Source organism: Uloborus diversus, chromosome 4, assembly GCF_026930045.1.
Source record: "Uloborus diversus isolate 005 chromosome 4, Udiv.v.3.1, whole genome shotgun sequence".
Lineage (NCBI taxonomy): Eukaryota > Metazoa > Arthropoda > Arachnida > Araneae > Uloboridae > Uloborus > Uloborus diversus.
The window spans coordinates 60,949,173-60,976,964 of NC_072734.1; the positions used below are offsets into that span (position 1 = coordinate 60,949,173).

The 27,792-nt window shown below is 32.2% G+C and overlaps 1 protein-coding gene across 1 annotated transcript in view; it reads right to left on the reverse strand.

The window, feature by feature from the left end:
* Positions 1-875: 875 nt before the first annotated feature.
* LOC129221566 (transcription factor 25-like) overlaps positions 876-27,792 on the reverse strand; it is a 58,018-nt gene continuing 31,101 nt past the window's right edge. The window contains exons 6-15 of the mRNA XM_054856067.1: positions 25,569-25,668; positions 22,904-22,997; positions 22,713-22,805; positions 19,283-19,496; positions 17,832-17,941; positions 17,426-17,584; positions 16,262-16,352; positions 15,275-15,354; positions 7,257-7,326; positions 876-1,096 (exon numbers count right to left, since the gene is read on the reverse strand). Of these exons, the coding sequence (XP_054712042.1) occupies positions 917-1,096; positions 7,257-7,326; positions 15,275-15,354; positions 16,262-16,352; positions 17,426-17,584; positions 17,832-17,941; positions 19,283-19,496; positions 22,713-22,805; positions 22,904-22,997; positions 25,569-25,668 (1,191 nt within the window). The 3' untranslated portion in view covers positions 876-916. The remainder of the gene's footprint in view (positions 1,097-7,256; positions 7,327-15,274; positions 15,355-16,261; positions 16,353-17,425; positions 17,585-17,831; positions 17,942-19,282; positions 19,497-22,712; positions 22,806-22,903; positions 22,998-25,568; positions 25,669-27,792) is intronic.

Here is a 27,792-nt window from a genome sequence, read left to right on the forward strand (position 1 = left end):
TATAAATATCTACTTCTGTACTACTCTAGTAGTATTTTTTTACCACCAATTATACCAAAAGGCAAATGTCCAGTTTCTTGGTGGAAGTGGATGCTTCCATAAGCTACAAGAGGTGCAAGCTTCTGCTTCAAATTTTAACCACAATCCTTCTTCAGCAGCACATTAAAAGTTATGATTATTTGAAAATGTTTTATACTTGGGGAAGTTCCAGCTTTTTTCTTGTTTTAGAAATGTATCGATTTCAGAAGGATATTATCATATCCTGCCAACTATAAAAATGTCCTATACTCCTGCCAAATTCATTCATTTGGTTTTATCTTAACTGGCCACTTGCTAATTTTCCATGCAAAATGTGGTCAAACAGTAACAGCATTTCACTCTCTTCAAACTTTGTTGAGTTTACTCGTTTGAAGTATAATTTCATAAAGTAGAATAAGTTTTTAAACGAATAATCAGCATCACAAATAAAAAGTTACTTAAGCAATATTACAGCAGGAGTAATTAATTAAAGCATTAGAAAGTACACCATTATTTGTGATAGATTAAAACCTTAAAGAGGAAATTTATGAAAGTGATCCATATTAATGTAAAGACATTGTTCTAAGAAATAAAACTTCTTCCAGTTTAAATCTTAAATTAAAAGATGTCCCTGGATCAGATTTGATTAATATCCTTAAAGATATTTCTTTTAATCAGCATATTATGATTGATTTTATAAAATGATGGACTGAACTTTTTGATGAATGGACATCATAAATTTAAAATTCAATGCTGTGGATACTTTAGTGCCTTTGAATGGGTAGCAGTTTAAAATAACTTTCATTTTGAGCATTACAAGTTACTCGCTTTGCCATTCCTTTCGAATCCTTGTAATTTTGAGGTTTTCTGTCTCAATCTTTATGTGCCATGCAAGGCCTTAAGTCTCACGAGTGTCTTCATCGCTGTCCACATCCGCTTCATCAGGTATGTCATCAGCATTGTGTTCCGAACTTATCAGATCTCTCATGGCATCAATGAGAGAGGTCACACTGCGCCGGAGATCATTCCTCGCAGCTCTTTCAGCACCACCATGAGCATGAGCAGCACCATCATGAGGCTGAAAAATATGTTGGAATGAAAAATGAAACTATCTTCAGGGGTAGAAGTGATCGACTTGTCACATATAGGACATTTTCCACAAAAAATATAGGACAAATATAGGGCACATTATATGAATAGTTTCGCTATGAAAAAAGAAATAATACATACATATTATTTATTTATTCTTATCAATGATTTTGTTTTAAAAAAAGCCTTCAAACAAAATTATAACTTACACCTGAAATGACTTTTCTGTAGTTAAAAGAATAATTTTTGAAAAAAGTGTACTTTGTAGACAAAAAAAAAAAGAACAAAGGGAAATTTATTGATAATTAACACAGCAACACACAATTTTTGCAGGGATAGAAGTGTCACAAACATAGCTTATATAAATAAATAAAAACCGTCTTTGTGTTTAGAACTAACAGGAAATAACCAATGCTTTGTAGCACAAACATACAGATATTTTGTTCTATAAAATTCCACAAAAAGAAAAGATTGCAAAAAGACTATTATAACATTCCGATCAGAAAATGCACTGAACACAAAAATATACCCGCGAAAACAAAAACAAAAAAAAAAAAAAAAAAAAAACACGAAAACAAAAACCAAAAAAAAAAACACGAAAACAAAACCAAAAAAACCACACTGGAAAACAAAACAAATTGCTGTTGCCAAACGCAAAATTCTAAAACCAACTTCAGAATTCGTTCTCGAAACTCCACCCACTACAGTGACGTAATATTGCTGTGGCCAATGAGAGAAGATGCCTGTTGCAGGATTTAGTGAGTTGTGTTTTTAAATTTGAAATTCGCATAGACTAATAATAAGAGTAGACCGAGCTTTCTCAGACTTGCTGATGAAAAAAATTGGTTCATGGATACATCACGTGACTAGTGGAAAGGCTTGGCGAAAACTTTGGCAGCATGGTTGCTAGATGGCAACATTATCTATAGTTTGGCACTCGACATGTATTTTAAGACGTAATGTGTTTTCATTATAATTTTTTTTTTCCAGGTGCAGAGATTGAGCTGTTTTTCTTTTAGTTATGTATTATTTTGACATTTGTAATTAGTTTTTTATCACAGTTTTCAGTAACTTTTATTTCATTTGGAAATCTTACGTCAGCGTTGGCGTGAACGGAATGGCGTAAACGTTTTGCGTTAACGCAAAAATGTACTAATCGGTATCTTAAATTGAAATTGTATGTAAGAATCTTACCGTTTCCCGATTCTTTTTGGGCGTTTGCATCTTTAATTGCTTAGAGAGTTATTGAAAAATTGACTAAAGAAAATGCACAGTACCATCTAAACGAAAAACTCACTATATTAACAAAATATTTACAACTTAGAATAACAAATTTACAAATAGGATTTCATAAAAGCTCATTCTTCCGTATTCCATCAATTCTATTTATTTTATTTCTCGCTCGCGTTGAGATCGTCTGCTTCGATCAACGCCCGCTGTTGCTAGGATATCCACCAGTCACATGGTTTGGTTTATGAGCAGCAAAAGGGTTGCCATAGCTCGGCCTACTCTTATTATTAGTCTATGGAAATTCGTTTGCACACGTACTTTGGACGAAAAATCCGAAGTCAGATAGTTTGTTTACTGTTGTTTTAAAGAAATAAATTGGATAAAAATACAGGAATATAGGAAATATAGGACATTTTCCAAAACTATAGGAAATATAGGACGATTTTCATACTTTTTTTGAAAATATAGGATATATACTATACCCCTTCGACCCCTGTATCTTTGTGCCTGATGAAAATTAATTTAAACCTTGCTGTGGTAATGATAAATCCTTCTATAACAATAATATGGTGAGGTGCCCATGAATTGATGTACAAGGTAATGTAAATTACATTTCAACTGAATGATATTCTTGAGCTAATGCATGACAAGAATCAACATCCACCAATCATAGGCCGATGCAAATAATCATCAATTTTTTTCTTTCGCATATTGAAGGTTGCTTATTTTAAAATTAAAATTTTTCTTTTCTAGAAAATAATTAATTTTTAAAAATTCATAATTTATTGCACATTTTATGTTACTTTCAGTACATAGAGATAAACATCCAATTCTGTTTTTGGAAATTTACGTCTACTTACAGCTTACAAACGACCAAATATGGCGACTAAGTGAAAGATTTAAGGTGTTACATAGATTTTTTGAATTCACAGCATATACAGTGGCTCTCAAAAGTGTTCGTACACTTTGAAATTTTTTAGTAAAATCAAAATAATGCAAAACTGAATTCGAATATGATGTCCAGTATTTTTTCGAATCATTCCTATGTCATTCTAACCCTGTAGTTTTTTCAAAATATTAACGGATCTTCTTTTTGAAATGGGTCAAAAAACAAAGAGACAGAGAAATAATACGCCACAAAAGTCATCGTACACTCGAATATTTTCGAATAAATTCATGATTAAAATCATCATATGTCGTTTTTTTTTATTATTATTTTTGCATTGTGTTGACCCTTAAGAGTCATTTGGCTTTAATTTTTTGTTATTTATTCTTTAATATAGTTCTTATTACTTTAAAATGGATGGTATTCATAAAAAACCAAACACCATTCGAAATTTGAATTTTTTCCTCACAGTAGAGGTAAATTGGTTTGAAATGTCTCTAAATTAGTTAATTTATTCTATTCTATAGCAAAGTGCTCGATAAAATGCTTTAAAGAAAAGAATTGGACCGAAAACAGGGCAAGAAAAGGTCAACCGGCAAAGTTGACAAAACATGATCAGAGATTTAAAGTTAAAAAATTTATGAAAAATACACATTTGAGTGCTGTAACAGTTCCTGCAGAATTTAATGAAAAAACTTACATTTAATTTTCATCTAAAATTGTTCGCCAAGTTTTCTGATTGACTGGATTAAATGGGAACTCTTCCCGCAAAAACTTCTTGTTCGTGCGAAAAACATAAAGCTTATGCCTTTTGTCGCAAAATGAATGATAAATAAGCTCCAAAGCGTCTTGGAATAACATCTTACTTACAGATGAAATTAAATTCAACATTTTCGGTTAAATTGTTGTATAATTGTCAATAGAAGAAATAATGAGGGACATGATCTTAAGAACTTAGTTGGATCAGTTTATCAGGACGGTGAAGGGGTTCTTGTGCGAGAGTGCATATCAGCATCAAAACTCGGTAGTTTCGAATTTTTGATGAAATAATAAATCATGCTGTTCATTTAAATATTTTAAAAACCAATTTTAAACTCTTAGCCCAAAATTTGGTTATCGAAAACAACTTTGTTTTTTGTCAAGATAAAGATAAAAAGCACATGGCTTTCAACGTTTGCGTCTAGTGCCTCAAAAATTGTCCTAAAGTTTAGAAAATATCCCTTCAATCTCCAGATTTGAACTTAATGTAACATATCTGGAGATATCTGGTGGCTAGATTACGAAAATATACCATTGAAACGAAAATAGAGCTAAAAACAGTAAGACTCAAAGTGTGGTTAAACATTTACTCAGAAATTACGCAAAAAAAAAGAAAAAAAAAAGGAATGAAATTTATTCCCAGGCATTGAAAAGGTGTTGTTCATACTGCAAGATATTCTACTAAATAATAACTTAATAAAAAGTTAGATTATTCAATAATATATAGATATTCTTTAAAATGTACAAAGACTTTTGTGAGATAACATTTCTGGCACTTTTTGGTTTTTTATTTTTAAAAAATCAAGTTTTAATATTTTTTAAAAACTTTTCATGTAGTTTTATTAAAAATTGATCATAGATCTTGTTATTAAATACCTATTCCGAAATATTAATTCTAACCATTGGATAGGGTCCTATTTCATTGAAAGTCGTAGGTGTATGAACACTTTTGGGAGGCACTGTAAATATTTATAAATAATTAAAAATCCTTAAAAAAAATCAATTAAGACAACATAGTCAGTTTTTAACACAAAATTGTCTTAATCAATTAGAAAAAAAATGTTCTAAAGATAAAATTTTGCATTTTTCAGGAAAGTAATTACGAAGTATCGGAAAAAAGGGCAGTTTTTGTTGTTGTTTCCAATATTTTGCACTTCAATAAACATCCACCGATTTCGGAATAGGCACTTAAAAAGTCTTGTGTACTTCCATCTTGGGAATGACCAAATATGGCGGCTACGGCACAAATAAGAAATATTTTTTTGAACTTGTGGCATGAATACAATTTTAAAATAATAAATTTTCATGAAACGACAATTCAGTTGAAAAGTTTTCAGCACATTTGCGTCCAAGGCAATGAGGAAAAAATTAAGTTGTAAGAACAAAATTTTTCATTTCTCAAAAAATTACATACTTAAAAGAAAAAAATTGCGACACATTTTACGTTGTTTTTATTTGTTTGCAGTTGAAGAAAACATCCAATTCTGCTTTGTTTTTCAAAACTTAGGCATTGAAGCACCGGTCTACTTCCATTTTGTGAATGGCCAAACACGGCGACTATACGTTTCAAACGTTGCTGAAAAGACTTTCCGATCAGAAAAGAATTTTCCTATATCGACCCTCCCATCCTCAGGTTTGTGCTTCCAAAGCAGTAAATTAGTAAATTGTCTTTTTCCCTGTTGAGTTAGCACATAATTCCAGTTCACCAGAGGAATTTTTTTCTTGGGAACTTTTGAGGGCCAAAAATGGCAACTGCAGAAGTTTTTTTTTGGGTCACCACTTATTTTATTGCCAGCGTCATTTTGCCTCAACATTTTCCAATTTTTTTCAGGAAAGATCGATAAAAACGAAGATTAGATCTCATGGTACAAAATTCCCAGGGGAAATTTTTTTTGGGGGTGGGGAGGGGGCAAAATCGCAAATTCCCTGACTTTCCCCTGACATTTTTAACTACACACAGTCGAGTCCTGACTTATACGAGGGATGCCTTCCAAGACTCATCGCATAAGTCGAAATTTCGCGTTGTGAAAAAAATATATGTATATAATTTTTTTAAAGCATACCATACTCTTTTAGACTTTTATAAACACCTAATATGCTTTAAAGCATTCCTCAACTATACACTACAGTTTTTTACATAAAGAACTAAACTTTTACTGAATTTGAAAAATAAAAATCTGTTTTATTCAGCATGAAATACTTTAAGATGCACAAAATGAATGATCAATGAGAGAGAATGACATAAAATAAAACAACACCGTACGCACAGTATGTATAGTAATAATAAAATGCTGAACTATAGTAGTATTGTACAGTAGATGCAGTAACATATTTATGAGCTAAAAAATGAAGATAATGGTGACTTATGCTCTATGATCAGATCATTATTCTTATGTTATACATTTTTTTTTTAATGGTTGCTTCGCCTTTTCTTTTATAAGTTTTCAATTTGTGGCAACAGATCCTCTTCCTGATTTCTTAAATCCATAATACAAGAGCAGCTTCAATTTTCATAATATATACTCTGCTAGACTTCTCTGCAAGCTTAAATATTGAAAATAAGTTCTGAACCTTTACAAATATATTTTTGTTTTGACTTTTAATTGTTGCATAGAAGATTCAATCATATTTATTATCGCACTGCCGTCGACGTTTTGTAGTTAAAGCATCTCGAGAATCTTGGCTTTTTTTTCAAATCAGAAACTTTCATTTTCTTCCTATCTTCACATAGTTTAAATGAAGATACCAATATATTTCATCAACTTTAATATTTAGAATGAAAAAAAAAATAAATTCAAGATGCTGAATGGTTATTTGGTGCACTAACAACTCAATGCGTAGATTAGTTTGATGTGGGAATTTTCACTCTCAGTGATGCTTAGAGGGATGTAATAACATTCACGAAATCAATATTTAGTAGCCAATAAAAAAGCCGATACTTCCTTTTCGCGTTAGCACTAAAATTCGTAACTCGTGAAAAATTCGCGTTATAGCCATTTCCTGTGAGTCGAATCGCATTGTAGCGGGTGTTGACTGTATGTCATTTTCCCTGACAATTCCAGGTTTTCCCGGAGCGTATGAACCCTGTTAAACACTTCCTACATGAAATTTCAATCTATGAAAAACATGAAAGATTCAAAAATAAGGCTAAATTTTTCTGGAAAACAATTCTTCCGTTACTAACAAGAGAATTAAAAGAAAGTAGGAAATGAACAAATTTCTCACTCCATTCATTGTTCATTATCAAGTTAGAATTAAATGCAGAGCAAATTACCACATTGAAAGTAGGCAGTAAAGATGAGAAGAACATGCTCAGCACTCCTTGATCATCAGGTACCTCTGCCCTGTAAGAAACGATGGAACTAAAGAAAATGCACGAAGTACGAGGGTCATCCAAAAAGTTAGTTGCACTGCTCAAGGTCAGCCAAAAAGTTAGTTACACTGCTCAAGCAAAAAAAAAAAAAAAAAAATGAAATTTTACAATAACTTAATTATTATTATCGTTAAGTTCCATTAAAAATGTACTTTTTAAAGTAACCACCTCCATTTTTTAAGCATTTGTCAAGGTGTGGTACAAGTTTTCCAATTAGCCCAGTCAATAAAGGTTTCGTGTCGCAACTAATTTAGGGAAAGCTGAATGTTTGCAGGATGTTAGCACATAAAGTATACACTAAAAGAACACAAAGTCCCGACCCCCACCCCTCTTGCTTTTCTCCCCACACCCTCCGAAACACTGCAAGCGCAATACTATGATTTTTTGCTTTTCATGTAGCAACTTATTAGGAGACAGCTGATTCTTTGCAGGATGTTAGTACTTAAATTACACACTATGAAACACAAAGTCCCGACCTCCCTCTTGCTCCCAACCCTTTCAAAATATTGCAAGAGCAGTACTATGATTATACGCTTACAACTCAAAAATGAATCATGTTACTGAGGAGTTTCTTTTTTTATTTCACGCCAAACAATATGAGAAACCAGTGGGACCCAACCTATGACCCCCGAGCCACATTCGGCTCACGAAGTTGATCCACACAATGCACTGTTTGGTGAAATGTTACAACTCAAAGAGTACTTACTATTAATGACAATGTTCCAAATTTGAAGCCAAATATTTAGAAATTGGTTTATGGAAAACAGGTTGCATTTAAAAAAAGAAGCTACAAGTAATGATAATAAAAATTTGTTTGCAATTTTCTTTCCTTTTTTGTATTTTCCCATGTCATTTAGAAAAGAGTAAAGCATTTTAAAATTTCATATGTGCTCCAGCCCGCGAGAACGATTTTAGTATGATCTGCTGCCCTTATGGGAAGAAGAAGATCGGGGACCACTGTTATAGACAAATTATGTTACATACACTTTTTATGTAGATAACTAAGTTTCACCGTTTTACTAACTTAATCACATACAGAAAACTCACTACAAAAATAAATTCAACAAACAACAGTTTTTTATCATTAAGTCTTGGGAAGAAATGTTTGAACAAAACTTATAGATAATAATACAACGATGATCTGCAATAGTCGTTTAGTTGAAATGGAGCATCAATGTAATTATGTGCACTTTAAGGTTTTTCAACGAAAACGCAATATTTTATTACAAAAGGTTATAGTTCGTTTGTGTCGTTGATAGTCTACAGAATAATGTTTGGTCCAAAAATATTGTTACAGTGCATTCCATTACAGTGTCCACAAATAGACGTGCAATCGAACCCAGCTTTACGACAGCTACAGATTGTAACACACAATGTTTTACCATTGCAAGATTATTAGTAGAAGAAGTTCATTTAGAGCAGGGGTAATTGTTACGGGCTTAGGTGTCAGTCACTTGCTTGAAGTATATTGCCAACCTCATTCTTCTGCTGGAAGTTTAAAACCTAACCAAGTATGAATAAAAGTTTCTGTATTTGCAAGTAATAGCAAAAATGTCTCTAAAGTCAAATTTTTATTTAGCAAAACTTTCACCAACTTCAGATGCCGCTCATCAACATCTTTTAGGGTTTACCACCAGATTCAAATTTAGTTAGGTTTTAAACTTCCCCCAGAAGAGTCGGATTGTTAATTTACTTCAAGGCAACAGACTGCTTCCTAAGCTCATGGCGATTACTTTTGCTCTAAATCAACTTCTACAACTAATATCTTGCAATTGTAAAACATCATGAACTGCATCTATCGTAAAACTTGATTCGATTGCACGTCTGTGTGTGGACACTATAGTGGAATGCACTGTAACAATATTTTCGGACCAAACCAACGAAATATTAGAAGATGACCCCTTATAAAAGACTAAAAAAATAACCAAAAGCAATATTAAACATTAATAATATCCGCTGCGAGGAAATAATCAGTTGAAATATACTACAGTGAAACCTGTGAAAGTTGACCACTTGCGGTGCACTATTTTAGTGGTCGACTTAAACAGGTTGTCCACTTATAGAGGTTAATTCATATGATATAGGACTAATTCTGTACCTGAAAAAAGCAGTTAACTTAGACAGGTGGCTAACTTACAAGTATGGTCAACTTGCGTGTGTGTGTGTGACAGGTTTTACTGTATTCCTGATATATTTATTGCAAGACTCAAATAGTTAGCCAAACATTGACATTATTTTGCAGACCACTATCGGCGACACAAACGAACTATAAACTTTGGTGACAAAAAATTGTACAATGGTAGTAAAACTTAAAGTGAACGTCATTATATTGTTGCTCCATATCAATTAAATGACTGTCATTACATTATTACCTATAAATTTTGTCCAAATATTTCTTCCCAAGATAAAAAGCTATACTTTGTTGAAGTTACTTCATGTAGTGAGTTTTCTGTATATGATTAAGTTATTAAAATGGTGAAACTGAGCTATCTACTTAAAAAGTGTATGTAATATAATTTGTTTGTAAGAGCGGTCCCCAACATTTTCTTCCCGAGAGCCGCAGACACAAGTAAAATCGTTCTCGTGGGCTAGAGCACATATAAAATTCCAAAATATTTTACTCTTTTCTAAAAGAAATGGGAAAATATGGAAAAGGAAAAAAAAATTACAAATCAATAATTGTTGGATGCTTATTTTGTTAAATACAACCTGTTTTTCAGAAACCTATTTCTAAATATTTGGCTCCTTATTTGTAACATTGTCATTAATTGCACTCTTCGAGTTGTAAAATTTTAAAACAACGAGCCACACAGATCAGCTTCGTGGGCCGGATGAGTCCCGCGTGCCGTAGGTTGGACACCACTGGTTTATAATATTGTTATGAATGGAATAAAAAAAATGAACTCCCCGGTAACATCATTAATTTTTGAGCTGTAAGTGTATAATCATAGTATTGCTCTTGCAATGTTTCAGAAGGGTTGGGGGGGGAGGGGGGGGGTAAGAGGGATGGGTGTCAGGATTTTGTGTTTATTTAGCATATAGGTTAAATATTAACATCCTGCAAAAATTCAGCTTTCCCCTAATTAGTTGCAACACGAAAAGCGTATAATCATAGTGCTCAGGGGTCTGTCCAGGATTTTTTACAGGGTCCGTTTTTTGTGAAAAATCAAATAATTTTGTGAAAAATGAATTAACTTTGTGAAAAATCAAAAAAAATTCGCAAAAAAAAAAGAAATTGTTTTAACAAAAAAAAAATTTTTTTTTTGTTAAAACGAATTTTTAGAATTTAGAGATGGCACAAACTGCATCAATTAAACTTAAAGTTGAGTGTTTTCCTCTTCTACGTCGAGAAAATCATTCTGGATTTTTTTCTGATATTTGGCGGGGGGGGGGGGCATCGCTCTTTCAAGTATCAATATTTACCTACCATTCTACATTATGTTAAATTATACTAGATATATTTCTGTACAGTACTTAAAAAAAAATTGTAATTGTAATAAAATAAAATTCAGAAGAGGGTTCAGCATTCAACTTTTTGACCCAAGACACTCTTAAAAAGCAGAGAATTCCGTTTAAAACTTTTTATTTTAACAAAAATAAAAAGATATTTCAATTGTTTACCTCTTAACAAAGCGTAATAATCATCAAAAATTTGAAAAATCGGATTCCCATAGCGGATGCAAAGAGATCGCAATTCTCAAAGTGAAGGCATCAAAAGTATAAAAAGGGCTTGTAAAAGAAATATTTTTGATAAAATTATTTTCAAATTGCATTTTAGAGTCCTATGATAAACATATCATTAATATCTGTGGACACAGTTGACCCAAAAAATAAAATAAAATAAACCATCCATTCAGCATTTTAATTTTTGACTCATAACAGAAAATGGAATTTTGCTTTAGAAACTTGAAATGAGAGTTCTAACAGAAATTAAGAGACTTTTCATTTATTTGAATCCTAATAAAGTGAAGTTAGCTTGAAAAAAGAACAAAATATGATTCTCATATCGGATGTTAAAAGATTGCATTTTTCAAAATGTAGACATCTAAAGAAAAAAAAACGGTAATTAAAAGAGTTTATTTAAAGTTAATCATCCTTGTTAGCATCGAAAAATCAAAACCCATGTAATTTTCTCCCAAAATAACAATTAAACATCGCATCGCATCGTAAAAACGCAAATATTGACAAGCTGGCAAAATGATGAGAATATTTTCTAATCAAGTCATTATAAAGGTTCAACGCCAGACGCTAAGTGGTGATAATTTTGAAGTTGGTAACCCTATCTAAAGCGATCATATTTTTTCCTCACCCTTACTGTCCCTTTGCAGTTCTAAGTTCATTTCGCAGATATATATATTTATTGTTTATTAAATCATGAGCTGAGAAAAGTGCTTACCAATGCCTTTTCAGAAAAATTTACAACAACACCGCTGCTAATTAGCTGTGATAAAACAAACAACCATTATATTTATTTGGCATTAGCAATTATTTATCGCTTGCAGGAGCATCCCAAGAGTGCCGTTTTTTCTTTTTTTCCAAAATTAGCCGATTTTGTATAAGCTGATCCCTCTAATTTGACTTAAAAAAAAGGTTGCAAAAATTATCGGTTTATATACAGAAATATGCGATATTTTGCTTTCAGATTTGCTCTTTCAATAAACAATTTGTGACAGATCCGATCTTGTTTATCAGAATTTTGTGAAGGGTCCGTTTTGTTTGATCGGGATTTTGTGAAAGGTCCGTTTTTTTTATCGGAATTTTGTGAAAGGTCCGTTTTGGTTGATCGGATTTTTGTGAAGGGTCCGTTAACGGACCCAAATATCTTCTGGTCAGACCCCTGGTGCTGCTCTTGCAATGTTTCAGAGGGGGGGTGGCGAGGAAAGCAAGAAGGGTGGGGGTCGGTACTTTGTATTTTTTTAGTTTATACTTGGTGTGCTAACATCCTGCAAAAATTCAGCTTTCCCTAAATTAGTTGCGACAAAGCCAAATTTTTTTACCTTCATTGACTGGGCTAAATGCCTTCTTTAAGGAAATCTCATCTATTGTTCATTGTTGGGTTGCAGCTTTCACTTTGTCATCAGAATGGTATCTTTGCTTTGGAAGTTCTTATTTCATGGGACAGACCCCGAAGTGGTTTTTTGGAGGGAAAAAGTAGGAGATAAGGAATCAAAAATTTAAAAAGTAGGAAAAGTAGGAAAAAAATCACTTAAAAATGTAGGAAAAAGTAGGAAGAGATAGTACTACACACACGTCAAGAGCAAACAAATTTAGCGTAAATTTTTATTTCTAATGTAAAATAAACTAATAGTATTTTTGATGTAAAACTGTCCCAAAAATAAACCAACAATATTTTTGAAGTATCAAAGGAATTTAATACAAGACTGAGCCGCAAAAACAAAACCAAAGAAACAAGACGGCAATCCCCAGTATGAAAAATAAACCGGTGGAAATAAAGATATTAATTACAAAAATATGAAGAAAAAAAATCCAAACAAAGAAACACCTTTCAACAATACAGTAATAACATTTTTAATAGTTAAAAAATAGAATGCAAAATAGCGACCGCAAAAAATAAATAAATAAATAAAAAATAAAATAATAATAATAATAGTAAAATTTATATTTTGGTGTAATAAAATCATTTTTGTTAAAGATTTGTTTTGTCAAAAACAAAAACATTCCATCTTCATTCATCATTTGAAAATAGTAACACTTTCAGCTCCTGTTGTCATAAACTATGATACAAAAAGCAAAGCAAATATTAAATTAGTTTTAGTTAAAAATCATCAGCAGCTGACATGCATTTTTGCATAAGCAGGGGCAGATGTTTGAATTTGAAAAAAAAAGGAAATAGACTAAAAGTGCAGAACTAAATAAATTTGTTTTTAAATATGGGACATAAAATTTATAACCCAAAATAATAAAACTAAATAAATAACGAAATAAGTAAACTGAAGGGTTTGCATTATGTTATGTACTTTTAGCATTCAACATAAATTTTTGTTTCATGTTATGTACTTTTAGCATTCAACATAAATTTTTGTTTCAGGCACGTCATTTACGGGGGTCAGTGGGGTCAATTTCTCCCCTCCCTGGCTTTGGAAAATTAATGCTCGACTATACACAAGTTTGTGCGGTTTTTGTTGTTTCAGATAAAATTTGCATTCACAGTATACACCCTTCGCTAGCCACCCACGGGGAGAAATCAAAATGATTGGTCAGTTTTAATTTTAATCAAGCAATAAAAACGAATATTGTTTTATTGGTTTGATGATTTTTACCCCCTTCTTGTTCCAAAATTTTTGTCACAGAAAAAAACATGATGGTAAACATAACATTTTTATCAAAGACAAAGGTCAGTTACTAATGTTTCTGTGTGCATAAAAGGGAAGGCATGTAGTTTCTCTCAATCCTCACCATACAACAAAAATATTCAATTGGAAATTGTTTACGAAATTGAGAGTGAGGGGAGCACATGGCATCAAATGCCTGAATATATCTCTTTTTGCTCCCCCCCCCCCTTTTTATAAGGCGCCCTGAGTACAATAACTTACAGTAGATACGCCGCATCGGTATAATTGCCGCACCCAGAAGAGTTTGTCAAAAAATTTTTTAAAGAAAATGTGCAGAATGCCGCATTTTCATAAACCCATCAGCACATAAAAATGATGAGCAACACCTTGATATTGATAATATATCAGAGTAGAAAATACCCATCAAAAAAAAAAAAAAACAGCTAATATTTGCTTCCGATTTTTCTCCAAAAATCAGGAACGTTTTGCCCATCTAGATTTTGCAGTGGCTTTTTTTTTCTTTTTCTTTTTTTTTTTGCAAATACTTTTAGCAAGGGAAAAAATGAAATAAATGTTATAAATTTTATAATCATGTTTAATGGACAATAATCATGTTTATGTATGAAAGAAAGTTAGTTTCCTCGATTATTTTTGAAGTGATTCGTTTTTGCGAATTTCCGTTATCTGTAGCTTTTATATTGTACTAACATCACTTCTAATTGACATGTAAATATTATATAGTTGCAACAGAATGTGCCAGTGTCTATTTTTATTATTGTTTCATTAAAACAGTACGACTGAAGTCGAGGAGATAAAAGGAAAAGTCGATCATAAACGCCGCAACGGCAAAAAAGTCACTTACGAAAATTTAACATTAAACACGCAAATGCTGCGGCGCGGCGTTCCTTTCAGAAATTACTGTAGTGGGTCAATGAAAAGCTCAGGATCCGCTTGTTTCTTTTGCTTTTCAAAATTGAAACATGCAGAAAAGTATCGATGTGGCATTGTAAAAATAAGAATCAATGCACAATTAGAAGTGCTATACTAAAGAAAGAAAAAGTAGGAAAAAAAGGAAAAAGTAGGAAAATAAGGAGAGAGCTCTAAAAAGTAGGAAAAATAGGAACTCTTCGGGGTCTGATGGGACCAAAAACATGGAAGTCAGTAGATAAAAGGTCTAGGCAGCTAAGGAGAGTGATCCCACACTTCCTACTTTATTTTAGTCTTTCCTTGCCCTCAGCGTGGTCAATATCTAAATGTCCATTCTTAAACATGTTGCACCATTTCGTGATAGTTTGACGTGACATCGCATTTTCACCACGCACTTCATGCAACAGCCCATAAATTTCAGTACAGTAGCACCTTTTTGCCCATAAAAAAGGAATCACTGCGTGCATTTCCAATTTGGACGCTACTTTCAGATGTTGAGACATGTTTGCGACTTATTATCAGAAAACTAAACTTGCCTTGTGGAAGCCACTACGTCACACAATAAAGGTACATGTCTGAAATGTTGCCACACAGTGTCATCAAAATAGTCTTAGACGGAACATATTTATGAAGTAGTGCAACTAACTTTCTGACTGACCTACGTATTTGGAGAAATTTAACTGAGAGAATTATGTGTACCTGGAAGACCTCCTGTAAGGTGTGATAGAATCTGGTGGGGGTAGAGGATCGAAAGCAAAGATGGGTGAAGATGATATATCCTGAGAAAAGAGGAGAATTTAATTTCGAATAGGAAGTACATAAATTATCAGTAAAATTAACATTACATAGAAGCAAAGAAATTTTTCATGACAATAACTCCCTGACATAAAATTATCTCTTAGATGTCAGAGTTTGTAATGGCATGTTAAATGAATGTCTCCAGCTGCCATTGTATGTCAAAAAAATTCAAGTTTTGCAAAGTTATTGTAACTGTTTTAGTGGTTTCATTAGTAAGTTAAGGGATTAAAAACCAACTGACGGCAGCCTTTGAGGGTAAACCTGTTGTAATTTCTTTTACATTAAAAACATTTCTTCTTCTTCTTTTTTTTTGCCAGCCCTCAAATAAAACTCTTTCCAGGGATGTGACAAATAGAGGAAGTAGTATTGTAAAAGACCACTGGTGTCAGAACAGCTGAAAAATGACTTTCCAAAAAAAAAAAGTACTGATTCCTTATACAAACAAAATGTCTAACTTTAAAATTTTAGATTGCATGAAGCAGGGGCAGAGATCAAGCAAAAAACTTTTACGTCCAATTTTCTAATGCAGCAGAATACCAAAAACTTGGTTGACTGAAAAGTTGCAGAGTTTGAATATGTTGGGTAATTGGAAATGTGTGCATAACAGGCTTCTAATGCGAGTTTTTTTCTTTCTGCAAGAATGTTGCAAAGTTTTTTGCATTCGGCAGGGTTATTGTGAGGGCCGAGTTTTCCAGACTCTACCGTATTCACTTACATATAAAACGTATTTGTAAGTATTTCACTTATGGTGTGATACAACATATAAGATCTGGTATACTGATAATTTGTCAGTAAGCAATTGGGAAACATTAAAAATTCAAAAAGAAACATACAATAATATTCAGGAAAGATTTAATTGTTACTCTTAAGAAATCGTAAAAACTTTACCTGTGGCATGACGAAATTGGCATCTCGTACGTCCGAAAGGATTACGTGCCTTAAAACATTTCGTGGTGTGCTAGGGTACCGAATTTTTCTCCTGTAAAAAGCAGAAAAAATAATGAGCTGTTGTCTTTCACAACAAAAATTCTTTTAAAAATTTCATGAAAATTCTGAACTAGCATTGAACAGTCTTCTATTCATGCAATTTACTGGCATGAAAAGTTATTAACATGCAATAATAAAAGTTTACATTAAAAAAAAAAAAGCTTTCATGGAAATTCTGGACTATAATGTTTAACATTCATCTGTTTATGCAGTTTATAGGCATGAAAAGTTAATATTAAAAATATGGAATTAGTGCATTTATAATTAGCAAGTAGAAAATAATTAAAATAAATTTGTGGTACACAAAGAAAACAATGCGAGGTATAGAGAAATGGAATTTTTGAAAAAAATTATAGTTTATTAGTATCTTTTTGCAGTTTGAGTTGAACCACACCATTGCTGCAGTCACTCATCTGGTATGCTAATTCAACTTTAGCTACTAGTTAGTTTGGCTCTCTTGGCTCCTTTAAGAAGTTTTCTGCCTCCAGCTCAGTTACTTCCTATTCTGAGCTGATGAGTGCTAAAAAGCACTAAACTGCAGTCCTCGGATGGAATAACTGAGCTAAGGGTGTATTTTATGTAATTAGTACCTTATATGATTTCAAAAAGAAATAAACATTGATGTGTAGCATTGAACTTATAGAACTAATCACCAAATTGTATCATCTTCTATAAAATTAATATTGAGATTAAAAACTATTTTTTTTTACAAGTAAATCTTATTGAATGGATTAGTTTTCAGTATGATTTCTCACAGTTTAAATTTCAAATTTCTAGAAATGTAAACAAAACATTCATCATAATTTGCAAAATATAGTTTTCTTAAATGAAATACAAAAACAGAAAAGCATGGCAAAAAGCAATTTTATTTAACAGATAATGCTTTTTACATTAAAATAATAAAAAATAAACATGCAGCATGTTAAAAAATAATAACTTTAAAAATAACAATAAGCAATTTTCATGATATGTTTTCAAGTGCGAAAAAAAAAATGAATTAAGAACACTGAAATGAGATTAAAGCAGTAAAGATATCGACAAGTAGAACGGTTTCTCCAAACTAACTTTTTCTCACACTCTGAAAAAAAGGCCTCTTCTCTGCTATGCCTTTCCAAAACTATGTTAACCTGTCGTTCCAGCCACAGCATAATTTCACGTGAACGCCAAATTGAATGAGTTCGTGCCGCATACAAATTCAGAAGAGAAGTCAGAGGAGGTGAATCTCTATAAGCATAAAGTTATATGAATAATTTGGACATGCACATATTATTACTCTTTCTTTTTCATCAATATGTTATTGTGCTTTCTTAAAATTAAAAAAAAGAAGAAACAAATAAATTTAATAGTTGGGTAGAACTATTTGAACACCAATCAGATCTTGTGGATGAAAATTAGTCAGCATGATGGTAATCTCTTACATTTTGGAAATTTTGTAATTCAAGCTCAAAAGGGGCAAAATGTTGATACTTACCTAATTCTTTGGAAAAACGGATGTGTGCTTACAACTTTATCTGGCTCTACATTACATTTATTTAGGATAGGGAGTAGGAATCCTGGGAACATAATCAAAGCATTTTGAAGCTGGAAAAAAAATGAATAAATATGTATTATTTTATTAAAAGACACAAATAGTAATAAAAACTAATATCAAATTTAAAAAATTTAAAAGCCCAAACCCTGATTGCCAAACTGTAGCTGAATATGAATGATTTTAGATTTTTAATTTGGAAAAAAAAAACCCTTAACAATTAAAAATAAACAAAAGACCAAGTTTTTTCAAAATGGCATTGTTAGATTTTCTTCCAAATGCTAAGGGGTTAGTATGAGAACAATTATTACTTTTGAATTTATAAATTCTTTAAATAACAGCTGGAAAAAAAATTAAATCATAAAGTTTTTAAAATATTTTTAAATACAGTAGACCTTCGTTTTACACAGGGGTTACTTTCAATGGAAATGCTGCGCAAATCAAAACCACGTAAATTAAGACTTAATAATAGTGTTAAAATAGGGGTTAAGTTCTGTAAATAAAAAAAACTTTATTCTAGTGATATATAAAAGATAAATACAAATACTAAGTTTAATGTGTACTTATTCCAATACATATGCACAACGTGCATACAGAAAACATGAATTAACTTAGTGTTTATAAAAAAAGAGTTGCTTCAGTTCTTTTGGCATTCAATAATTTTTTTTCCTCTGTAGTTATTTGTGTTTGTGCGGCATTAACTTTTTCGTGATCACTCACTTAATTTCCATGATGGGATCTTTCATTACAAATAAATCAGAAAGATCATTTGCCATCGTCATGTAATGACTCGGCGTATAATCGAAACCGCGTAAAATGAGGGCCTACTGTATTTCATCGTCTAATGAAGTAATTCATGCATATTTTGGATTTTATTAGCGTAGTTATTTTTCCAATTTTAAGATATTACTTATATCAATATAAGATACCTTATTTGTGGTCTGAAATCCACAGAAACAATTTTTCCAAATTGTGCCGATTTCTGACTCTCTACTGTATAAGATGGAAGTTTCAAACAAATTCTATCAGAAGCAGGAAAATTTTTTGTTACAATCGGTATTAATATTTTAAATGCACAAGTATGTTTTTACTACCAAAAGGGTAAAAAAAGCTAATTTCCATCGTTTTTAATTAACATCTTTGGTAATTAAAATCCTACAAAGATGAGACCTTAGCTAAGAAGGTTCGATCAAGTTGCCTTTTGAATGAAAAAAAAATGGTTCATCTGTTTAGGAGCTATGATATCACGCATAATCAAACAGACACACATCAAACTTCTAACCCATTTCTTTGTTGGAATCGAGGATTAATAAATTACAACTTGAGTGGAAGATAAAAATTATTAAGCCTTATATCTGGCAAAAATGAGAAGATGAGTCATTTGTTTCACAAACCATGAGATCTGCTGTCTCTGAAGATTGCCCCTCATCTAATGCTTTCAGGAACATGGCAAGAGGAATGGAAAAAGCAAAGTTTGGCAGCTGCGAAAGGTTGCGGGTCATGTCCCATTCTTGGAAGAGCCTGATAAGGTAATCATGCTGCTGAGAGCGCAGAGCATAGTAATCAATCATCAGAATTGCACACAACGGATCTTCCTCTGGATCAAGACTGAAAGTTATTTCATTTAAATATTATATATTACAATACTATGATCTATCTTTTTGGTAAACTGATACTTTACATAATCTGCATTACTGCAAAACCGAATGTACAGTAAAATTCCTCTAATGCGGACACTAACGGGACAATTTTTTTTGTCCGCAATAGAGAGGTGTCCGCAGGACAGGAGTTTAATAATGTTATTTGCATTGGAACTGGGGAATTAAAAATTGTTCGTATCCGAGAAGTGTCCACCTTTGAGGAGTGTCCGTTAGGAGGGGTTTTACTGTATATTTAGTATAACTTCATCCTACTATTAATAATAAACAATACAAGGAAAGTGCTAGACGAATAATCATGCTTATACATCACCTGTAAGAAATGTACTTTTATCTTTTTAGATCTCTTTCACTAAAGATCGGATAATTTAAAAATATGCATTCACTTAACTTGAACAGACGTTATTTATATTATTTTTCACTTTTACTTCAGTGTTCTATCTTTATACCGTATTACCCCGCATTGTCTGGCATGCTACGAAATTCGGGGGTCACCAGATTTTCAATAACACTTGCCTGGTCCTTTCTGGCATGCCGGAAAAATCGAGGTTAGAAATAAAAAATTAATACTATAAAAAATATATGTTCAGCTTTAAAAGGAATATAAGTTCCATAAATATCTTATTAGTATTAATAAACAGTTTAATTTTGTAAAAATATTTACTGACAATGTCATTTGTTATTTGAACAGGAAAAATATTGTTTACTAACAAATAATTTTATAACAATTAAATTGAAACTTACATAAGCAAACATTTAAGCAGTAAGTTACCACCCCTACATCAGGGCTAAAGAATTTACCATAGCTATTCAATAAACAAATATTAAACTTAGCACTCTAAAAGGAACCTAAAATAATTTATTTAAAAAAAAATTGAACAAATTGCAGTAACGATGATGACTTCTGAATTAATTACTTTATTGACATATAATTAAACCATTAATAATGACCTACCATAAATAACAAGCACATATTATATGCAATACACTTTTTTATTTTTGAAAGAAGGTTACTTTTGGGATTTATTTATTTTTTTTCTTCAAATGGTTTGCTTTCTGATTGAAACTGAATGGGGAAATTCACTTTCATTTTGTTGCAAAATAAACCTCAAATTATCCAGCATGCCAAAAAATTCGAATTTCCCGGCATGCTGGTCAACCTCGCTTTTTTCCGGCATGCGCGGGGTAATATGGTAGATTAATACCTGAAGGGAATTTCGGTACCATTTTTTCCTCTGTTTGTCAACTGATTTCCTTCATTTATAAGTCAGTAGCTATTACCGAATTTTAGGGTTATCCGTAACTTTGTTAGAAACAGATGCTAATTAACGGAGATGTGCATTAAAAATGCATTTTTGCCCCAAATTGCTCTTTTAACGGGAATGGAAGATCCCCTTTTTTTAATTTGATAAGATTCAAAAACCCATAAATAAATACCCCAAATTAAGTTTTTTTATAAAGCATAGAAGCAAAAATCACCAAAATTAACTATAAGCATCTTTTAATTAGCAAAACTCATAATCTTCAAATTTAACACTTTTTCACTATTTACAAGAGCTATAAATATCATGAAACATTACATTTTAGTGCTTTAAGCTTGGTATAGATGGAAATACCGCAAAAAATAACTCATAAGACAGGAGCGCCCAAACTTTTTCGATTTGTGACAACCTTTGAAGAATTATAATTTTTTCATGGTGTCTTAGTCTCTCTATTGTACGCATATAAATTGATACTATGGACATTTTTCAGTGCTCCTTGCCAGTACTAGGACACCCAGTAAGGAAACACCTGCCATAAGACATTTTCTCCATACATTCGAAAATACAAAGCACCTAAATTGACTAGAAAAAGACTAGAAGCAATTTTAAGTTCAAAAATTCATTTTTATTTGATTTTTCATGCAAAATAGTTAGCACGAAGCAATTGCTGAATAATATTATGTGTTGGCATTTCTCGCTTGAGTGTTAAGAAATGATTCTTCCACTTATTTTTATAATTGATGCTTTGTAGGTAACCATAGGCTTTTAAAATAATTCCCTTTTGATTATGTTTTTATGGCTTAAATAGTTAACTTATTTTTTTTGGGAGAGGGGGGGACTTTTAGTTTTGATTAGATTACCTTCTTTTAAAGAACACAGTTCCTAGTAATACTTGCATTTTCTGTCATCATAAACAAATCATAAGCTGAAACGATAAAATTGGCATATTATTGCTACATCCAGTGCTTTTTGCACAGACAATCATATGTTGCTGCAAGTAGAATTTGTATTTTTGATAATTGGAAATTTTATATTTCTAACGGCAAAGGTCAAGCGAACTTACTCAATAATAGTATACCTTTTTACAAGGAATATTGTTTATACAGAAGTTTTACAAATTATTTGTAACATTTCATCCAGGAAGACTTCAATAAATTAAAAATTGGCGATCTTTATCCATTGGCATCAAATTTTTGGCACCAATACCAGAGCAAGAAATTTCCTTTGCATACGTAAACAAAGAATAGGGAAATATCTATTTGCATAGGGTTATTACAAAGCAACATTGTTACCAAAATAAAATCATTCATGCCAAGAATTTGATGACTGTGCCAATTTCCCAATTTCAAAATATCCCTTTTCATTCATTTATTTTGAGAATAACACACAAAAAGCAAAATTGGAATAAATTATTTCAGTTTTGTTTTGTATGTACATATAAAATCGTGTGCTACCAGATGTGCAGTGAACGAATATATAGGAGTAGAAATATGTCGGAAAAAAGAATATTCATTTACGTTTTCCTCACATTTTCAATTACGATTACGGTTGAATTTTAACCACTGGGTGAACACTAGTGTTTATAATTCTGTTAAATTGGGTCTTAATAAAAAACCGACTTTTAACACTGAACTTCTATGTCGACATATACCTATGTCAAAAGCGCTGTAACATTTTTATTAGAATAGATATTTTTCACCATATACACGTTATCATCTACAAAAACACGTTTTTTTCTTTTATTAGTTTGTCAAATACATTTTGATTTAGCAATAAAATTTTCTTTTTGCATAAGTTTTGTTGGGATTACTACTATTGTCATAAAAAAATTGTACATAACTGATCGAGTAACAATTACAAATAACACAGGAAATTAATAAATATTAAAAAAGAAAAAAAATTACCTGAGCAAAAATTTACAAAATTCAAGAGCTGTGCGGTTGCATCCTCTTTGACCCACATACATTATATGCTTGAACAAAGCAATGAAAAAGGATCTGCAAAAAATAATAACGTAACAAACTGCCTCATAATTTAATGAATATAAGAGAATTTTGATTACTATTTAAAAATAATAAGAATAAAATATCTGTACCTGTTTTCAACTCTTCTATAATCTAACCTACAATTTCCAACACAAACATTAAACAAAGGATGAAGAGCACACTCCATGTAGTATAGAGCTCTCTCTGAAATGGAAATTGGAAAATTGAATATGTTTAACAGAAGGGGGAAAATTGCTCTTTTTTCATACATGAAAATCAGTGCGAAAAGATCTTATTTTTACAAAACCAAAAGGAGTTCTTCAGCCTTAAAACATCAAGGTCACATTAAGCATAGTGATTAAGGCATCAGATTTTTTAATTGGTGGATCCTGGGTTCAATACCTGAAGCCATAAAGATCCCTAGAGTACATGTAAAACTGTGGCCCTGAAAAACATGTGGTGGCTCACTAAGCAGTTTACTATTGTTAAAGGACTCAGCAGAAAATTGTGAGCCTGAAAGTTGAGAAATTGTGGGCATGAAAAATCTATTGTGGCTCACTAAGCAGTTTACAATTGGTAAAGGAAACAGGAGAAAATTTTCCTCTCTGTCAGTTTCATGTCAAAATTGTGGAGGTAGAGACGTGTGGTGAAACCATCCCTGCACAGTCAAGCAAGCTATTGTTGTTTTGTGTTAGAGCCAATGATGAAAGCTTACTATTTGCCTTTCTACAAATGGCTGTCAACAGAGATTGGCATAAATTACAAAATCTGAGGTGCTAGGGAAAATTTTTAAATGTCAGATTATTTCTCAGAGTAAATAGAAAAATTTAGTGTAATACGGCTTCTGAAAGATTTTTGTTATGAATGACTTAGTCGCTGAAGTATTTTTTTTAGCCGCCCAAGACTTGTCAGTCTGTAGACAATATTTTGAGGCTTTTAAAAAAGCAAATGTTGAAATGGCAAAGTACTTGTTTTTTTTTATTAGCAATTAAAGCTGAAAATTAGCGGTCGCCGCTCGCCATGTTTCGATTAAAGTTGCAAAAGTGGCTATTATAAAATATGTCATCAATCGCCACTCTTGCTCAGTCACTCTACTTGAATTCCCAATCGCACCACATTCCCATCCCCCCGCTCGGGAGCTACCCCGATGTATTTCTTTTCCCCACCGCTAGCAGCAGTGTGCCGTCATTTGCACTTTGAACCCTGCACTTTGCGCCTTTCTTGCGATGGCTGCTCAGCGATCACGTGATGGAAAGCATAAAATTGAAGAGGAGGAGTCAATTAAAAAATGAGAAAAATGGTCTATTTTATTTTGGTTTTAGTGGAACAATTACTTTGTAATATTTTTCTGTTTCATATTATAACTTCATCATTGAACTCATAGCTGTACTTCTTTTAATTTTTTCTGTAAGCCTATGTTTAATTATTGATGTTATCAACATTTTAATTTTGTTATTTGAAATGCACTAATAATTTTCAGCTAATGGATGGAGGGAGAAAAAGAGAATGAGCTAATGAAAATTTTTAATCATCAATCTTATTCAACAAATATCAGTTAATGATACTCTAGCGGTCTAGTGCGATGCTACAATTATGAACAATTTCATTTTATATATTTTATTCTCAATATCATACAAACCCTGGAGGACCTAAGGAACGGCATATGAGCTGAAACTGCCAACATACTGGTCGACATGCTCCAAAGAGTTGACCAAAACTTGCGAGTTTGAATGAATCAGGAGGGCAACACTTACAAGATATTGTATTCAAAACAGTGTAAAGCGTAATCTCCCATTATGTGTGATAGGAAAAAGGTAATAATAAAAAAATTTTAATTATGTAAATATTTTTATTTTATCTTCAAAAAAGGAAGTTCCCTCGCTGTACCCTGTATATTTCAAACTTCACTGTGTCTGGCATTAAGGTAAAGTTTATCTGGTGTAAAAAGAAGCATTGTGGCAAAAAAATTTACTTTCAGTTTTTTACAAATAAACTTCGTAACTAAATGTTATGATGCTTTTAATTTTAAAAGAACGGGGGGGGGGGGGGGGGGAGACGGAAAGTAATGTCATTCCTTTACATTAATTTCAAAGGAAAAAATTTAACAAGTTTTATTTTTTATCAAACATGCAAATATAATGTGCATTACAACAAGTTTTAGCCATTTAATGTGCAAACTTTCAATTCAAAAGTATTTCAATTGGTTTTGGAGCAAAAGATTTGAAACTGGCATTTTCGATATCAGTTAAATTTTTTTATGTCTTGTTACACAAAATGTGTAGTTGCAATCTGAATAAAAGAAAATTAGTTGGTGCTCTACATATACTATGGTAAAAATCTAAAATTGAAGAATATCAACATTCAGCAGAAATATTAAAGTTTTGAAAGATATATTTTCCAAATGAACGCTGACATTCACTGACAAATATTGCAAATAGACTTTTATCAGGTTTCGATCTTTCACAGTAATATATGCACAAAACAGAGTGAATTGTAACATGCAAAATCAAACTAGTAAGACTTAGGATGGTAAACTTGGGGGGGGGGGGGATTATAAGTTTTGCAAGTATTTCAAATGCCATAATTTGCTCCAAAACTTATTGAAATAGTGTGCTTCTGAAAAAGGTCATTGATAATGAAGGTAATTACACTGTTCAGTAAAAATAATAATTTCTGCTTTTCGGTGGTTTTTCCCATAGTTATTATCCTTGGAAATCTATGCAACATTGAAATAAAGCAATCAGCCAATCTAACCCTAAACTGATAAAAGCTTACCAATGAGCTCAGCTGCCATTTGCGTGTCATCTCCCATCTTACATATATCACTGAATTGAATCAAGGCATCAATGTGATGAGGATACAAATTGAGCAAAGCCTGTAACAGAATATTTATGAATTCATTTCCCATCTAAGATACATTACTACTTGCCAGGTAAACAATTAATAAAACTATTACTACATTCATTTATGCTACTATTTAACATTGTATCTAAAATTGTAACTCATTATTTGAACACTTAAATACTATCAACAAGGATGCCCACTTAAGGGGGGTCATGGCGCAGACGGTACCATTGAAATTTTTGCGGGGTTGAACAATATTTTTCTATGTTTTGGGGGGATAGCTTGCATTTAGGAGATCTTTGTGGCATTGGGAGGGGGAGTGCACCCTTACTCTTGCGGGGGGGGGGGGCACCAGGGCTATTAATAAAGAAAGGATACAAATCAGCAAAGAATGAAACTTTTCTGTCAATGAAATGTTATATAACTTTTTCAGATGAGGCAATTTTATTTTAACGGACCCTGTCGTATTAGTCAGACCCTGATTTAATGAACCTCTATTTAACGAATTTCATGATTTAGCGAATTTTTCTTTTTCCCCCAAGTAAAATTAATACCAAAACCCTTATTTACTGATTAATAATCTCCAAATTAATGAATTATTTTAACAGCCCCCCTTCCCCCCAAAAAAAGGTTTTTGTTAATTTGAATTAGAAAATAATGGATTGTTTTCTAAATATTATGTCCATATTGTCCGAAGCAGGAAAAGGCTTTTGGAATCAGCAATTTTTGACGGCAAGGGGGCAATTAACAAATATTTATTATGATGCAGAAAGCGATAATGAAACACCCATTAAAACTGTTACTTTTCCAAATGTTTTACACATCCTGGAAACTGTAAAAACATATCTCATGCAGCAGGCCGCAAATGACACAGTATTTTCTTTTCTCCATAAAGTCGAAAGATAACTATTCGATATTTATTCCAGTTTTTTGTGACGAAAGACATTTCTTGATTCAAGGTTTGCTGATATTGGTTGAAAACCAAACCGGGGGAGTATATCGTTGTATTTTGTTAACCTGAATTTTAATTTTGGAACCTTAAACACTCGAATTTCTTAATCTTTGTTTCTTCTTTTATAATTGCTATATATTCATTCAATTAATAATCATCATAATGTTTTAATACCTTGCTTTTCATCAGTTTCCATTGCTGTGGTAGCATTGTTGTGAATTCTTAGGAAAGCCATGTTATTTACTTTTTTAAATCCCTGTTGTGAACCCTTGTCATACCTTTAGGCAAATCATATGGGCAAATCAATTCATATTACGAAATGTGTGAGACATCCTAAGGTATCTTTGGGTTTCGAGGTACTCAAGTGCAAGCAAAGAGTTCTGTAGGCATCTGTGAGCCACCTTGACTACATAATAGGCCCTAATTGGCTGCCTTGTAACTCTGGACAGTCTAGTTGAAATAGTTGCACAACTATCAATTATGTGTTTTTGGTCTGTGCTCAAATTTTCAGTATTTTCCTTTTCTTCTGCCAATGTAGAAATACATGACAGAGGCAGTGGTGTTCCCTAGGTTGGTTGATTTGATTTTTATGGCGCAAGAGCCCTTGAGGGCTATACTGCGCCAATAGTTCCCATAGGACTAACTCCCCTTATGCCGTATACTCTCAAAATTTTTTTAGACATACAGCGTATACCCTCAAGCTTTAAAAATTTTCATATTATGACACATTATGCATATGATCGCATACACATATTGTGCATAATGGATTAGTGGGAGTATACCCTCAGAACAATAGATGGGAACATCACTGGACAGAGGTAACATAGAATCATAGTATAAGTAGGATTTTTCATACAGTCAGCTTGGGTTTGATTGGGCCAGAAAGTTCTTAGGTTCAGTGCTTTTTCTAACTTATTTATCAGGTGTCAGACCGGGAGTTCATTCTTATGAAAAATGCACACCAAATGTTGCAGTTCTTTATTTATTTCCTTCTTTTTTTAAACACCGGCAATGACACAGCTGTTTTTTGTTTTTCTTTTCATGTTCTTACGGGAGCGCCATTTCACGCAACTATTTTTAGTTAAGAGATGATAACTTGGTTCTTATTTAAAAAGATTTACCAGTGATTAAGAACAAATTCTGTGTTACTCCCATTAGTTTTGAAGGCTAATCAGAAAACTGCATTAAGTTATCTAATAGTAT